The sequence below is a fragment of the Gorilla gorilla genome, chromosome 21, assembly GCF_029281585.2.
Source record: "Gorilla gorilla gorilla isolate KB3781 chromosome 21, NHGRI_mGorGor1-v2.1_pri, whole genome shotgun sequence".
Lineage (NCBI taxonomy): Eukaryota > Metazoa > Chordata > Mammalia > Primates > Hominidae > Gorilla > Gorilla gorilla.
In genome coordinates, this window is record NC_073245.2 from 45,095,442 (window position 1) to 45,112,815 (window position 17,374).

The 17,374-nt window shown below is 48.7% G+C and overlaps 1 protein-coding gene across 1 annotated transcript in view; it reads left to right on the top strand.

Annotated features, from left to right (window-relative positions):
- The window catches only part of EFCAB8 (EF-hand calcium binding domain 8), a 103,317-nt gene that overhangs the window by 6,039 nt on the left and 79,904 nt on the right, over positions 1-17,374 (top strand). Inside the window, 4 exon segments of the mRNA XM_019016849.4 lie at positions 941-980; positions 983-1,105; positions 9,296-9,414; positions 11,940-12,043. Coding sequence (XP_018872394.4) covers positions 941-980; positions 983-1,105; positions 9,296-9,414; positions 11,940-12,043 — 386 coding nt within the window.

A 17,374-nucleotide genomic window follows, 5' to 3' on the forward strand; every position in this document is an offset into this window, starting at 1 on the left:
CCTCCCTTTCTTCCTTCCTCCCTCTCTTCCTTCCTTCCCTCCTTCCCTCCCCCTTCTTCCCTTCCTCCCTTTCTTCCTTCCTCCCTCTCTTCCTTCCTCCCTCTCTTCCTTCCTTCCCTCCTTCCCTCCTTCCTTCCTTTCTTTCTCTCTCTCTTTCTTTCCTTCCTTCCTTCCTTTCTCTCTCTCTCTCTCTTTCCTTCCTTCCTTCCTTTCTCTCTCTCTCTCTCTCTTTCTTTCCTTTCTTTCTTTTTTTTTTTTTTTTTTGAAGTCTTGCTCTGTTGCCCAGGCTGGAATGCAGCAGCGCAATCTCAGCTCACTGCAACCTCCACCTCCTGGGTTCGAGTGATTCTCCTGCCTCAGCCTCCTGAGTAGCTGGGACTACAGGCCCACCTACTGGGAGTATGTGCCACCTACTGGGAGTGTGTGCCACCACACCCAGCTAATGTTTTTGTGTTTTTAGTAGACATGGGTTTCTACCGTGTTGGTCAGGCTGGTCTCAAACTCCTGACTTGAAATGATCCGCCCTCCTCGGCCTCCCGAAGTGCTGGGATTATGGGCATGAGCCACCATGCCCAGCCCCCTGGGGTTCTGAATTCTGACCACTGAAGATTTGAAATGATATAGTTACTGAACTGAGGTCCCTTATAAATGAACACCCCATTATGAGTAAGGTAGGACTTGGCTGTATCCTCCCTGAGCCTCAGCTGTGGCATCTGTAAAAAGGGAACAATGGTTCCCTCTCCAAAGTCAGAAGAGTCTAGGTTTTTCTTTATCTTCTTAGGTGTAAAAATGGTTAAGAATTCTGTATTTCTGTCAGTGACATTATAACACTACTTACCTTGTTCTTTCTCAAAGAGTCTCTCTCTAAATCATGTGCTGAAAATGTTTGGCTCAGGAAATTGAAATGCTCAGTCCCTGGTTCTTGTTATATTCGTTCCAGCTGTCCATCCCACATGGCTTCCAGAACAAGGAGGCTGCTAGCCCCCAACACCATCCATCACCCTTAGCCAGGTGCCTGACCTCCAGCCTGGGTCCCAGCTGTTTACTGAGGTACACCTGGCCAAGATAGAGAAAATGTTTGAGGAGGACATCAACTCGACTGGAGGTAAGGCCGCTCTGTAGGCTCGGTTTTTGTGTGAGTTCTGCAACAGGGCAGGACCAAGTACCTGGGATGTGTGGAGGGTTCAGACATAATAAGCATTTTTTTGTTTTGTTTTTGAGACAGGATATTGCTCTGTCGCCCAGGCTGGAGTGCAGTGGTGTGATCACCACGGCAGCCTCGACCTCCCATGCTCAAGCGATCCTCCTGTCTCAGCCCCCAGAGTAGCTGGGACTACAGGCACATACCACCACTCCTGGCTAATTAAAATTTTTCTTTTTTTTTAGAAACAAGGGCTTGCTATTAGGTTGGTGCAAAAGTAATTGCAGTTTTGCTATTAAAAGTAATGGCAGAAATCACAATTGCTTTTGCACCAACGTGATATGTGGTCCAGGCTCGTCTGGGACTACTGGGCTCAAGTGATCCTCCTGCCTTGGCCCCCGGAGTAGCTGAAACTACAGGCACATGCCACCATGCCTGGCTAATTAAAAAAATAGTAATTGTAGAGACGAGGTCTTGCTATGTTGCCCAGGCTGGTCTCAAACTCCTGGGCTCAAGCAGCGCCTTCTGCCTTGGCCTCCCAAAGTGCTGGGATTACAGGTGTGAGCCACTGTGCCCAACCCTGATCAATATCTTTGCATCTAGTTTCTCCTGTAAAACTTTCAAGCATTATGTAGGTATTGCAAGCATATTGGAGGCTATTTGGGATCTAAAAAATTTTTAAAAATACCCCTAGTCCAAATACCCACATGTAACCACTGTTAGCATTTTGGTGTATGTATTTTCTTCCAGTTTCACATGTATGGTTTATTACCTGTTGCTGTGTGATAATACCACAGTCTTAGTGGCTTAAACCAATGCACGTTTATCACCTCACAGTTCTGGTGGGGCAGGAGTCTGGGCATGGCTTAGCTGGCTTCTCTGTTCAGGCGCTCACAAGGCTGAAATCAAGTTGTTGGCTGGGACCGGTGTGGTGGCTCACGCCTCTAATCCCAACACTTTGAGAGGCCAAGGCGGGCAGATCACTTAAGGTCAGGAGTTCAAGAGCAGCCTGGCCAACATGGTGAAACCCCGTCTCTACTAAAAATACAAAAATTAGCTGGGCGTGGTGGCACGGGCCTCTAATTCCAGCTACGTGGGAGGCTGAGGCAAGAGAATCGCTTGAATCTGGGAAGCAGAGGTTGCAGTGAGCCAAGGTCATGCCACTTTACTCCAGCCTAGACCACAGAGTGAGACTCTGTCTCAAAAAAAAAAGTCGTCAGCTGGGGCTGTGGAGTCATCTTGGGCTTGACTGGGGAAGGACCCACTTCCAAGCTCACTCGGGTTGTTCGCAGAATTCAGTTCCTTGCCCCTGTGTGACTGAGGGCTTCTGTTTCTTCCTGACTGTTGGTGGGAGGCTACCTATAGTTCCTGGCCATGCAGGATTCACCAACAGAGCTGTTTGCAAGGCTCAAGCCAACAACAGGGAGAAAAACTCCAGCAAGATGGGTGTTGCAATCTTTTTTTTTTTTTTTTGAGACGGAGTTTCACTCTTGTTGCCCAGGCTGGAGTGCAATGGCACGATCTTGGCTCACTGCAACCTCCGCCTCTGGTTCAAGCGATTCTCCTGTCTCAGCCTCCCAAGTAGCTGGGATTACTGGTATGTGCCACCATGCCTGGCTATATTTTGTATTTTTAATAGAGACGGGGTTTCTCCATGTTGGGCAGGCTGGTCTTGAGCTCCCGACCTCAGGTGATCCGCCTGCAGTTTGACTCCCGCCTGCCTCAGCCTCCCAAAGTGCTGGGATTACAGGTGTGAGCTGCTGTGCCCGGCCAAGTGTTGCAATCTTATATAACAAATCATGTAATCATGTGCACATAGTCCTGCACACCCTGTCACCTGTGCCATATTCTGTTGGTTAGAAGCAAGTCACAGGTCCCACCACACTCCAGGGGAGGGGATCGAAGGAGGGATTGAGCACCAGGAGGCACACAGTATGGGGGCTGCTTAAGTCTCTCTACTGCAGATAGCTGTGTATGTTTTCATATGTCTTTAATCATACTATATATGTAATTTCAGACTACTTTTCACTTAATGCTAATATCCTAAGGAATTTTCCATATTGCTACATAATCTTCCAAGTCATGATTACTAACAGAGGCAGTTGTTTCACTGGCTAAGCTATTCCCCTATTTTCAGACATTTAGGTTTTATTGAGTTTAATGTTGTAAAGATATCCTTTGTGCATCAAGCCTTTTCTCTGTTTAGAGCTTGATTTTCCCCCTGAGATAATACTCCTGTAAGTCAAATAATAGGAATACTTAAAGGCATCTTTCTTTATATCCACTAGACCATGCCAGGGTCCTATTTACCTGCCCTGTGAATTTCTTTTGAGATTTACAACCACACTGTGATGTGGGCAGGAAAGGATAAGAAATCTCCAGTTTACGAACGAGTAAAGTGAGACCTAGGAGGGACAATTTGTGTCTGGTCTGAAGATAGGGTGATTCCTAGGTGGTGGTCTTCAATGTCATTGTTTGCAGCCAGGAAGTGCCACCACTGTGTCTGGGAGGACTCCATTTGTACTGACCTTGGCCATCGTTTTTATTGTGTTTGTGTATGTTTTGAATAGGTAATATATCCAAACGGTTCAAAATCCAAAAGGTACTTTTTTCATGATACCTTTTTGATATACAGAGAAAATGTTTTTCTCCCCCACCACCCATGTGCCCAGGTATGTCCCTTTAAGTGATTACTGTTTTCTGTTTCCTGTGATCTTTATTTTTAATTTTTTTAGGGACAGGGTCTTGCTTGGTTGCCCAGGCTGGAGTGGAGTGGTGTGATCATAACTCACTGCAGCCTTGAACTCCTGGGCTCAAGTGATCCTCCTGTCTCAGCCTCTGGAGTAGCTAGGATTAGAGGCATGTGCCACAATACCTGGGTAATTTTTAAAAACTTTTTGGTAGAGATGGGGTCTTCCTATGTTGCCCAGGCTAGTCTCAAACTCCTGGCTTCAAGCAATCCTTCTGCCTCTGCCTCCCAAAGTGTTGGGATTACAAGCGTTAGCCACTGCACCCAGCCTCCTGTGACCTTTGGAAATAAATACAGAAGGACCTTTAGTCATTTCTACTTCTTTTTTTTTTTTTTTTTTTTTTTTCCTGAAATAGAGTCTCACTCTGTCACCCAGGCTAGAGTGCAGTGGTGCGATCTCGGCTCACTGCAACCTCTGCCTCCCAGGTTCAAGTGATTCTCCTGTCTCAGCCTCCCGAGTAGCTGGGACTACAGGCATGCACCACTGGCTAATTTTGGTATTTTCAGTAGAGACAGGGTTTCACCATGTTGGTCAGGCTAGTCTTGAACTCCTGACCTCAGGTGATCCACCTGTCTCGCCTCCCAAAGTTCTGGGATTTCAGGTGTGAGCCACCGTGCCCGGCCCTCTCTGCTTCTTCTTTTAAATTTTAGTGTCCAGTCATCAGTTTCCTCCCTTTTTTTATACGCAGTGGCAACCTACTGTCCACACTGTTCTATTCTTTGCTTTTTATTTTTTTTTAATTTTTATTCTTTTAAATTTCTTTTAGAGATAGGGTTTTCCTGTGTAGCCCAGGCTGGAGTGCAGTGGTGTGATGATAGTTCACTGAAGCCTTGACCTCCTGGGCTCAAGCAATCCTCCTGACTCAGCCTCCAGAGTAGCTAGGACTACAGGTGCATGCTACCACATCCAGCTAATTTTTTCATTTTTATTTTTTTGTAGAGATGGTGTCTTGCTATGCTGTATTCCTTGCTTTTTTAAAAAATTAATTTTAACAAGTTTACCTCTTGCTTTTTACTGAATGTATCTTGCAGATATTTTCATATCAATATAAAAAACCCTTTCTCATTTTAAAAAACCAACTTTGGCTTTAAATGGGAGAAAAGAAAATTCACCTTTTGTTGATGTAGGATAAAGGAAAATAGGATCAGTTTTCTCTTTTGAAAGTCTTTTAAGGAGGTGGATTATGAGTGCGGGCTCCATACCGTGTCTTAGGCACCCCTACTGTCACTGCGTGCCTTGGAGGGAAGAGGGGACATGCCAGTGTCCTTCTTCCTGTTCTGTAAGTTCCCTTTTCCTAGCTTCAGTCCAGGTTGTGCCAGATCTTTGAGGGAAGTCAGTGGTTCTTAAAGAGGAAAGAGTGCCTTTCAGTCTCCCCAGGAGGTTTTGAAAGCACATAAAGGCAGTTTGACTCCCAGCTCTGTCTGGAAGGAGGCTGCAGGGCTCATGGCCTGCCCCCTGGCATCTATCTTCTACCTGGAAGGACCATTAAGTGCTTAAGCACCTTGGCTGTAACTCCAGATAAACAAGATAGGTCCCTCTTTTAGCAAGGCATGATTTCTTCAGGCTTTCCATTTATTCCTTGATCCAGCAACAAATATAATAATAATTACTGTTGTATCATTGTGCTTGGTGTTGTATAAGGAGAATAGAATGGGGTTAAGAGCATGAGTTCTGGAGCCAGATTGCTAGGGTTAGTATCTGGTGCTACCACTTACCAGCTGTGTGACCTTGGGCAAGCGACCACACCTCTCTGTGCCACATTTTCTTCCTTATGTAGATAGTCAGGGTGCATAAGGCACAGAGAACAATGCCTGGCATGAAGTGCCATCACCAGCACATCTCAGCGCCCACAGAAACCCTCAGGGGACCAATGTTTGTTGAAGCCAGGACCCAGCCCTGGGGAAACAGGCTCATCCCTGCCATCCCAGAGCTCTCAGGCTGGAGTGGGAGATAGAAGACAGACAGACAAGAGTGAAAGCGAGCTGGGCACGGTGGCTCATGCCTGTAATCCCAGCACTTTGGGATCCCAGCGAGCTGAGGTGGGTGGATCAAGAGGTCAAGGGTTTGAGACCAGCCTGGCCAACATGGTGAAACCCTGTCCCTACTAAAAATACAAAAATTAGCTGGGCATGGTGGTGGGTGCCTGTAGTTCCAGCTACTTGGGAGGCTGAGGCAGGAGAATTTCTTGAACCCAGGAGGTGGAGGTTGTAGTGAGCCAAGATCATGCCACCGCACTCCAGCCTGGGCAACAGAGCGAGACTCCATCTCAAAAACAAAAACAAGGCTGGGCGCAGTGGCTCATGCCTGTAATCCCAGCATTTTGGGAGGCCGAGGTGGGTGGATCGCCTGTGGTCAGGAGTTCAAGACCAGCCTGGCCAACATGGCGAAACCCTGTCTCTACTAAAAATACAAAAATTAGCCGAGTGTGGTGGTGGGCGCCTGTAATCCCAGCTACTCGGGAGGCCGAGGCAGGGAGAATTGCTTGAACCCAGGATGTGGAGGTTGCAGTGAGCCGAGATCGTGCCACTGCACTCCATCCTGGGCAATAAGAGTAAAACTCCATCTCAAAGAGCAAAACAAAACAAAACAGAATACTAAAAACAAAAAACAAAAACAAAACACAAAACAGTGAAAGCCAGTGTGTCAGCTGATAATGTCAGCAAGAACCATGGAACTGGGCAGTGGCGGGGGTGGCCTCCTTAGACAGACCCTAGGAAGGCTTCCCTATCGAAGGAGCCCCCTGAACTCCGAGGATGTTGGCCAGGATGGTCTTGATCTCTTGACCTCGTGATCCACCTGCCTCGGCCTCCCAAAGTGCTGGGATTACAGGTGTGAGCCACTGTGCCCAGCCCAGAAGCACTTTTTAAAGATTGTGATTATTAAAAAAAAAGTTGTAGACAGGGGTTATTGACCCATTTGCAGACAGATCCCCTTATAGACCCAGCCAGCACGTGGAGAATTTTCTATCCTTGCCTGTTCCTCCTTTCTTCTCCCCATCTTTTCCTTCAGCCAAAGTTTATATTTTGATAATTGCTTTCAGAAGATGCAGTTCGGCCGGGTGTGGTAGGCTCACACCTGTAATCCCAGCACTTTGGGAGGCCGGAGAGGGTGGATCACTTGAGGTCAGGAGTTCGAGAGCAGCCTGGCCAACATGATGAAACCCCATCTCTACTAAAAATACAAAAATTAGCCGGAAGTCGCTTGAACCCAGGAGGCGGAGGTTGCGGTGAGCTGAGATTATGCCACTGTACTCCAGCCTGGGCAACAGAGCGAGACTCTTGTCAAAAAAAAAAAAAAAAAATGCAGTTCACCTCTCCTTCTAGATGTCTGAATTTATTAATGTCTGTTTGTTGCCATTATATACTTTTGTTCTGCTGCTGCTTTTCTTCATTTTTATTTTATTTATTTATTTATTGAGACAGGGTCTTACTCTGTCATCCAGGCTGGAGTGCAGTGGTGAAATCTCTGCTCACTGCAACCTCCGCCTCCCAGGCTCAAGCAATCCTCCCAGCTCAACCTCCCCAGTAGTTGGGACTACAGGCATGTGCCACCATGCCTGGCTAATTTTTGTATTTTCTGTGAAGATGCGGTTTCACCATGTTGCCCAGCCTGGTCTCAAACTCCTGGGCTCAAGCCTTCTGCCCACCTCAGCCTCCCAAAGTACTGGGATTATAGGTGTGAACGCTTGCTTCCAGCCTTTATTTTATTTATTTTTTAGAGACAAGGTCTGTCTCTATCACCTAGGCTAGAGTACAGTGGCAAGATCATGCATGGCCAACTTCAGCCTCTGCCTCCCGGGTTCAAGCCATCCTCCCACCTCAGTCTCTCGACCAGCTGGGACTACAGGTTCATGCCACTACACCTGGCTAATTTAAAAAATTTTTTTTGTAGATTGGGTCTCCTTATGTTTCCCAGCCTGGTCTTGGACTCCTGATCTCAAGTGATCCTCATACCTCAGCCTCCCAAAGCACTGGAATTACAGACATGAGCCACTGTGCCTGGCCTTGCTTCTACTTTTATTTTCTTTCCTTTTTCCTTTTTTGAGACAGTCTCACTCCGTCGCTCAGGCTGGAGTGCAGTGGTGCAATCTCGGTTCACTGCAACCTCTGCCTCCTGGGTTCAAGTGATTCTTGTGCCTCAGCCTCCCAAGTAGCTGGGATTACAGGCACACGCCACCAAACATGGCTAATTTTTGTTTTTGTTTTTTAAAATATTTAAATATTTATTTTCTTTCTTCCTTTCTTTCTGACAGAGTCTGGCTCTGTTGCCCAGGCTGGAGTGCGTTGGTGTGATCTCGGCTCACTGCAACCTCTGCCTCCTGGATTCAAGCGATTCTCCTGCCTCAACCTCCCAAGTAGCTGGGATTACAGGCATGTGCCACCATGCCTGGCTAACTTTTTGTATTTTTTAGTAGAGACAGGGTTTTGCCATGTTGGCCTGGCTGGTCTCGAACTCCTAGCCTCAGGTGATCTTCCCGCCTCTGCCTCCCAAAGTGCTGGGATTACAGGCGTGAGCCACCGTGCCTGGCCTGGTTCTCCTTTTCTTTGGAGAGTTTTCTTTGTCTCAATCCTTCCTCTTTGTTAATCGTATGGAAATGGGAGTTGGTCTTTTTTAGTGCCTCCCCTCCCCACACTGCTGTGGGACCAACACAGTGCTCCCATATGGCGCGTTTTCAGCCAGGACTTGTGGGGTGGTTGAATGTTGAGCAGATAAGATGCAAAAGATAACCATGTGAGGACAGAAGCTTCTGGAATTGGCCTAGCCTGGGGTGGCTGGGGTGGATGCTGAGATGTGAGGAGAGGAGACAGGGCCAAGAGGGGCTGGATTTGAGGTTTGAGGGGCTGGAGGAGGCAGCCTCCTAAGGGCCCCGTCTCTGGCTGGAGCCATCTCCCTTCTGTGCCCCCTGCAGTGGACCAGCTGAGGACCGTAGGGGAGGCAGCACCAAGACTGCCTTGAACCGAGCGCACCTGGTAAACATGGTGGTTTTTTTTTTTTTTTTGAGACGGAGTTTTCGCTCTTGTTGCCCAGGCTGGAGTGCAGTGGTGTGATCTCAGCTCACCGCAACCTCCGCCTCCTGAGTTCAAGGGATTCTCCTGCCTCAGCCTCCCAAGTAGCTGGGATTGCAGGTACCCGCCACTGTGCCCAGCCAATTTATTTTTGTATTTTTAGTAGAGACAAGGTTTCACCATGTGGATCAGGCTGGTCTTGAACTCCTGACCTCAAGTGATCTACCTGCCTCAGCCTCCCAAAGTGCTGGAATTACAAGCATGAGCCACTGCGCCTGGCCGTAGGTGTGGTCTTCAGTGTGTCCCCCTCAGCACCCAGACACTTGAGAACTCCGTGGCAGTGATGGGCCAAGGGACTTGTGAGGAAGGGGATGATGCTCTCTGTTCTCTCTTTGAAGCCCTGGGCATGGACGCCTTCATCAAGGCCATGAAGAAGGTTCTGAGCAGTGTGTCGGACGAGATGCTAAAGGAGCTGTTTTTGAAGGTGGACTCGGACTGTGAAGGCTTTGTCACCTGGGTGAGGAGGGTGCCCCTGCTTCCTCAGGTGCTGGAGGGAGGCTGGAGGGTCCAGTCCTTGACCAGTTGGTGGGGCTGAAGATGGGAGGCCATCACGATGTGGGAAAGCCTCCCTGTGGATTCCGGCCCCAGCCGGGGGACTTGCCTGGTGGAGACGTCCCTCCTAAGACCTGTGTGAGCTGAGTTCCTGGCAGCTCATTCCCCAGGGACAAGTGTTGTTGGCCCCTGTGTGAGACCTACTGAGTGTGCAGCGGTGACCCCACCTGCCACGCGGCTGTGCTGCCCACCAGCCTCCCATTTGGCTTGGGGGATTCAAGCTGGTACCACGACCATCTCATGACCCTTCACTGTCACTCAGGAATAGGCCAGCCTGTGGCTGTTACATCTAAAAGTGTCAGGCTTTTACAGCATCATAATAATAATGCTTTCATGTTTTTCTGGTTCTAAACGTTCGATAATGGGAATATACAGCTTTTTAAGCATACAGAAACGTACCAAGGATAGTCTGACAAATTGATGTAGCAAAGATGACAATGATAACTAGCATTTACACCAAGCACTGTGCTAAGCTCTCTATGTATTATTTTACTTAAACCTCATAGGAATCCTATGGGGTAGGTGCTATTACTTACCTCTATTTTGGCCGGGCACAGTGGCTCATGCCTGTAATCCTAGCACTTTGGGAGGCCAAGGTGGGTGGATCACTTGAGCTCAGGAGTTCAAGACCAGCCTGGGTAATGTGGTAAAACCCTGTCTCTACAAAAAATACCAAAAATTAAACGGGTGTGGTGGTGCACGCTTATAGTCCCAGCTATTTGTGGAGCTGAGCTGGGAGGATTGTTTGAGCCCAGGAGGTTGAGGCTGCAGTGAGCTGAGATTGCACCACTGTACTCCAGCCTGGGTGACAAAGTGAGACCATGTCTCAGGGAAAAAAACAAAACAAAAAACTTACCTCCATTTGACAGATTGGGAAACTGAGGCATGGGGAAGTTAGGAGTTTGCCCAGGGCTTCAGACTCATCAGCACTGGAGCCAGTATTCAAACCAGGGAGGGTGCCTTGAGAGTCCGTGCGTTAACTGCTGTCTCATAGCTCTCCTCAGCATAGGTATATACATTCTGGGTTTTTTTCTTCTCAATTTTCTTGTTTTTATTTCTTTTTTTTTTTTTTTTGAGATGGAGTCTTGCTCTCTCGCTCAGGCTGGAGTGCAATGGCACGATCTTGGCTCTTTGCAACTTCTGCCTCCCAGGTTCAAGTGATTCTCCTGCCTCAGCCTCCCGAGTAGCTGGGATTACAGGCACCTGCTGCCACACCTGGCTAATTTTTGTATTTTTAGTAGAAATGGGGTTTCACCATGTTGGCCAGGCTGACCTGGAACTCCTGACCTCAGGTAATCCACCCGCCTCAGCCTCCCAAAGTGCTGGGATTACAGGTGTGAGCCACTGCACTTGGCGGTTTTTATTTCTCTTAATGTTCTATAATAAACATTTCCTTTAGAACAATGAGGCCAACTAAAAGAAAAAGAATAAAAAGCAATTTAACCCCCTCGCATTCCTAGCATTCCTAGCATTCTCAGGGCTTTACCCAGTGGTCCTTCTCTACAACCCTGTTTCTTGTTATAGCTTCATATGGTGGCTGCTTTGGGCCTTGGCCATGTTTTCCAGCAGCTGGGCAGTGGAATGGAGTCTGGAGTTGCGCCAGTGGCCCTGGTGTGGGTGCTCCCTGCTGTTAACTTGATGTTTGAGCATGGGCATCTCACATCCTTACAGGGGCCTGAGTTTTATTATCCATAGGGGAGAGTGAATAAAGAGCTCCCAGGGTGATGCCAGTTGTGGGGGTGATCTGAGGATGCACTTAGCACTTCAGGACGGCGAGGGAGACGCTGCTGTGCTCTTTCAGTGAATGCTGCGAGTAGGCCCTTCCCATACTCAGGATTCAAGAACAGGTCTGCTGTCCAAGCGCAGTGGCTCACACCTTTAATCCTAGAACTTTGGCAGACCACTTGAGCCCAGGAGTTCGAGACCAGCCTGGGCAACATGGCGAAACCCCATCTCTACAAAAAATACAAAAATTAGCTGGGAATTGTGGCATACATCTGTGGTCCCAGCTACTCAGGAGGCTGAGGTGGGAGGATCACTTGAGCCTGGGAGATTGAGGCTGCAGTAAGCTGTGATCACACCATTGCACTCCAGCCTGGGTGACAGAGCAAGGCCCTGTCCCAAAAGGAAAAAAAAAAGGCCGGGTGTGGTGGCTCATGGTTATAATCCCAGCACTTTGGGAGGCTGAGCAATAAACTGTGATCACACCACTGCACTCCAGCCTGAGTGACAAACAGAGAAAGAGCAGGTCTGTTGCTTGGCCACCTGCCCTGGCCAGTACTTGGGAAGCAGCCACCAGAGCCTATCGGAAGGGCCTGGGAGAGATGGGGTGGTGAGGGGGACCCTGGGAATCAGGTTTGAGTTCTTGAAACCGAAGGCTGAGACCATTTTGCCCATACCCTGCCTCCCTTGTGCTTTCTTTCGAGGCAGCAAAAGTATGTGGATTACATGATGCGTGAGTTCCAGGGAAAAGAGGACATGCGAAAGAGCCAGTACCGCCTGCACTTCTACCTTCCCATGATGGTCGTCCCCCTGTAAGGAGCCTCTTCCTGGGCCTTGGTGGGTGGGGTGACTGGACAAGTGCTGGTGCCAGCCTGCAGTGAGCCCCTCCCTCAATCCGTGACCTTGCTGGTGCTGACCAGGGGCTGGCATCAGCCTGCTGCCTGATGTCCTTTGGCTAATTTCAACCTCACAGCCCTGTAAGTGTTAGGACTAAGGTACGTGATTTGTCCCCATTTTATAGATGAGGCCACTGAGGTCTGGAGAGGTCAAATGGCTGGCCCCAGGCCAATAGGTAGAAAGTGGCAGACTGCTGTGTTTGGCCCTCTCAGCCCCCATTCCCCAGTATACAGCATTGCTTCGCCTGCTTCCTGTGCTAGTCGGTGCGGAGTGGGTCTGGCAGTTTCATCATAGGGGCACAGGTGGCACAGGTGGCCAGCACAGGCAGGAATAGGAGTTTCCTCCCAGGCAACAGGGAGGCAATTGCTCCTCAAGTCCCCAGCCAGGCCCTGGAGGCCTCAGAGTGGCTGGCCCCGGGAGTAGGTCCCTCTGTTACTCCTGGAGCCGGTGGCACCACCCTGCCTTGGCTTCTGCCTGACCGCTCTGCTCACTCCTCCTCCTCGTGGCTCCTCCACCCACTGTGCCCACTGAACCCTGGCTTTGCAGGGGAGGAAAACTGTCTTTTCCCTCTACCCATGTGAGGTTCATTGGCAGGGACCTCTCTAAGCGAAGACAGAGTCACAAGGACGAGCATACAAGTTTATTTAATATAAGTTTTACATGACACGGGAGCCTCTGCAGGAAATGAAGGCCCTAAGAAACAGATAACCTGAGGGTTTTCATGCTAGGTTCAATGGAGGGTGGAAAGCTGTGGAAAAATAAGATAGGACAGAGGGGCCATGAGCCAAGCGTAATACATGGCAGAAATAGCAAGGACGTTAGTTCAGATTCTTGTTCGTGTCCCTGTGTCTTCGGGCACCCCTCACATGAGTTTTATGACCGGCTTCAGGGGAAGGTCAGACAGTCCTTCCTGAACATACTGCTTCTCAAATTCCTTTAGTTTAACAGACTCAGTATGCTGCGGTGCCCTATTTGGGGGTAGCATGTCTCAAACCCCCTCAACCTCTTCTGTCTGTGCCAGGGGTTGATCTGCCTCGCTGTGTGTTCCTCCCCCTGGACTCCCTAAGCATGAGGAGCACTGTGGGGGCTCTGACCTGCTGGGCCTGGGCCACCCAGGTCACTGGATCCCTTCCTGCAGTCCACCCTGGAGCACTGCTGCCTGGGGCAGGTGGCCAGGCAGGGAGCTGGGTCCTGAGGTACAAGGTGTGGCAGCCTACATTTGTGACCAGGTCAGGAGGGAGCTGTGGGTGGGTCTGTCCTAAGAGGACCAGACCCAGACCAGGCCACGGGGAAGACCAAGAGCTGGAAGGCAGCCCCGGCCCTCAGGCAGCCTGGGGTTTAATAGAGAAGGTGGCTTGAATGAAAGTCACCCAAGGGTAAGTTTTTTTTTTTTTTTTTGAGACAGAGTCTCGCTCAGTCACCCAGGTTGGAGTGCAATGGCTTGATGTTGGCTCACTGCAACCTCCGCCCCCCGGGTTCAAGCGATTCTCCCGCCTCAGCGTCCCAAGTAGCTGGGATTACGAATGCCTGCCACCATGCCTGACTAATTTTTTTGTATTTTTAATAGAGATGGGGTTTCACTGTGTTGGCCGGGCTGTTTGTGAACTTGGGGCCTCAAGTAATCCACTCACCTTGGCCTCCCAAACTGCTAGGATTATAGGTGTGAGCCACTGTACCCGGCAATAACTTAAAACAAAATTTTGGTTGGGATTTAATTGAGAAATAACAAATAAATGTGAATGATAAGAGATTTCATAACTGTATTTTTTAAACATTTACTGGTTTATTATAAAGAATATTACAAAGGATACAGATGAACAGATGTGTAGGGCGAGGTATGGGGAGAGGGATGCACAAGCTTCAGGAACCTCCGTGTGTTCAGCCATAGGGAAGCTCTCAGAACCCAGTCCTCTGGGGTTTTTAGTGGAAGCTTCATGACATCAGCATTCCTGCCCCTAGGGCATAGGGCAGGACTCTGGGGCTGTGGGAGTTAGGAACTGTGGGCAAAACATATATATATATAAAACACCACAGGCCCCCACTCCTGGTTTTTGAACACAGAGAACACAGCTCCCTTATAGCAAAAGAATACACAACTCAAAAGATACTGGCACATTCCTAGAGTCCCATTTAGTCATTAATAATTCATCCCATCCATCATAGTATATGAATGTCTCCCAAGCTGAGGCCATTCAGGTTTGTAGGCTTCCTTTCAATCTTGTCAGGTTCCAAAAGCCGGAGTTGGCTTGGCGAATAAACCTCTTAGGCATCTGGAATCATTGAGCTAAGAGACAATGTCATCTCTCTTTTCTTTTTTTCTTTTTTGAGATGGAGTTTTGCTCTTGTTGCCCAGGATGGAATGCAGTGGCGCGGTCTTAGCTCACTGCAACCTCTGCCTCCCGGGTTCAAGTGATTCTTCTGCCTCAGCCTCCCAAGTAGCTGGGATTACAGGCACCTGCTGCCATGCCTAGCTAATTTCTATGTTTTTAGTAGAGATGGAGTTTCACCATGTTGACCAGGCTGGTCTCGAACTCCTGACCTCAAGTGATCCATCCACTTCGGCCTCCCAAAGTGTTGGGATTACAGGCGTGAGCCACCGCATCCAGCCAGTCATCTCTTGCTCTGAGAACTCCTTCGAGTTGTTGGTGTAATACTGGATTTCTCTCCATTTAATCCATTTATTAATCTTTACCCTCAGTTAGTATTCCTCCTTTTCTCCATTTGTCATTTATTTTTACCCAAACTTTTCCTCCTTTGCAAGGGATATCGGGTTCAGCCACTGTGCCTATCTGGATCGTTGGTAGCAAAGCTACTGTAGCGAGTGCCTCCCCTCAGTACATTCTCATTCATAGAGAATAGGGTTACACGAGTTCCAAACTCACGAGCCATTTTTACCATGAGGCAATATAGCTGTATTTATTTTTAACCCCCATTTTGCTAGATGGGATGAAGGCGCAATCCATCCCCATCAGGCCCTTAGGGAATTCTGACAACGTTTTAAAACATGGTGACTGTTTCTTGCTTAGAAATTATCCCTGCCCAGGTGTGGTGGCTCACACCTGTAATCCCAGCACTTTGGGAAGCCAAGGTGGGTGGCTCACCTGAGGTCAGGAGTCCTGGCCAACATGGTGAAACCCTGTCTCTACTAAAAATACAAAAATTAGCTGGATGTGGTGGCAGGCACCTGTAATCCCAGCTACTCGGGAGGCTGAGGCAGAAGAATCGCTTAAACCTGGGAGATGGAGGTTGCAGTGAGCTGAGATGGCGCCACTGCACTCCAGCCTGGGTGACAGAGCGAGACTCAAAAAAAAAAAAAAAAAAAATTATCCCTGCTTCCAACACTTGTAATTGGACCCCTAGGACAACTGGACCAACAGGTAGCGGAGAAAAAAAAATTTTGTTACCGGAAAGAGGTTCCGATTCAGACTGCAAGAGAGGGTTCTTGGGCCTCATGCGTGAAAGAATTCAGGGCGAGTCCGTAGAGTAAAGTGAAAGCAAGTTTATTAAGAAAGTAAAGGAATGAAAGAGTGGCCACTCCATAGGCAGAGCAGCCCCAAGGGCTACTGGTTGGCTATTTTTATGGTTATTTCTTGGTTATATGCTAAATGAGGGGTGGATTATTCATGAGATTTTTGGGAAAGGGATGGACAATTCCTAGAACTGAGGGTTTTTCCCTTTTTTAGACCATATAGCGTAACTTACTAATGTTGCCATGGCATTTGTAAATTATCATAGTGCTGGTGGCAGTGTCTTTTCACATGCTAATGAATTATAATTAGCATATAATGAGCAGTGAGGATGACCCGAGGTCACTTTCATTGGCATCTTGGTTTTGGTGGGTTTTGGCTGGTTTCTTTACCGCATGCAGTTTTATCAGCCCGGTCTTTATGACCTGTACCTTGTGCCAACCTCCCATCTCATCCTGTGACCTAGAATGCCTGACCTCCTAGGAATGCAGCCCAGTAGGTCTCAGCCTTATTTTAACCAGCCACTATTCAAGATGGAGTCGCTCTGGTTCAAACGCCTCTGACAATTTGGGTAAGAAATAAAAAAGTAGTCATTTTACAAGTGTATTCCTCCCTTGGCACAACTGCATAGTCATACCAGCATCCTCCCCACTTTTCTTCCCACGTCAACCAGAAAAACAGAAAATCTAGTGAGGACACTTCTTGGTCCCACTCCTGCTGAAGGTGAGCACACACTCTTGAGGGTGGGTAAGCCAGCCCCTCATGCATCTGTCCCCTCCGTTTTAGACAGCTAGTGTTTCGATTGCCTGTTGTGCTTTCTACCAGCAATGGGGTTCTCTGCCATTGTTGGACATTATGAGCTGAAGAGTTTGTTCTTGATCTGAAGAAATGAGAGTCGGCCTCCAAACCCATCTGACATCTTCTACTCTCTGTTTTTATGGCGCTCTGAGCAAAGCCCACTCCAGAGTTAGTGTCTCTTCCTGTCCAGACCCATTTGTAGCCCTCCAGGGCTACCAGCATCAGTCTCAGCTGTCTGCTGTGTTTCAGGGCCTTCCCAGAGGGACTGTGTCTCATGGCCATTGGCAGTCTCTGTCTCTCTTGCTAACAAACAGAACGGTTCTTCCTGGCATTATCTGCCTGAGGGAGTGCAAAAGGAACATATCTAGATTCAGCCCATCTCCACACTCTGCAGCTCCCCGCTAGTTACTCATTTATGGAACCAGGTGGCCACCTCACGGGAGCATATGGGGATCTCTGCTTGTCAATTCCAGTCAGCTTCTGAACCTGGGAGTTCTTCTGAGGGGCATTGACTTGTTCAGCTTTAATGCACCCCTCAAATCTCCACAGGGCCATGCTCCACGGGGCATCCCTTCAACAGGCCAGGTTTCCCTGGTCCTCTTGCCTGAGTGCATGGCCAGGCCATTGATCACTGCCTGTGAGTCAGTAAAATCCCAAACGCGAGAGCTTCCACCACTGTTCAATTCTTCCGTCACCGTTAGAAAAACAGCATGCAAGGCTGGGCGCGGTGGCTCAGGCCTGTAATCCCAGCACTTTGGGATGCCAAGGTGGGTGGATCACCTGAGGTCAGGAGTTTGAGACCAGCCTGACTAATGTGATGAAACCCCGTCTCTACTAAAAACACAAAAATTAGCCAGGCGTGGTGGCATGCACCTGTAATCCCAGCTACTCGGGAGGCTGAAACAGGAGAATTGCTTGAGCCCAGGAGGCAGAGGTTGCAGTGAGCCGAGATTGCGCCATTGCTGTCCAGCCTGGGCAACA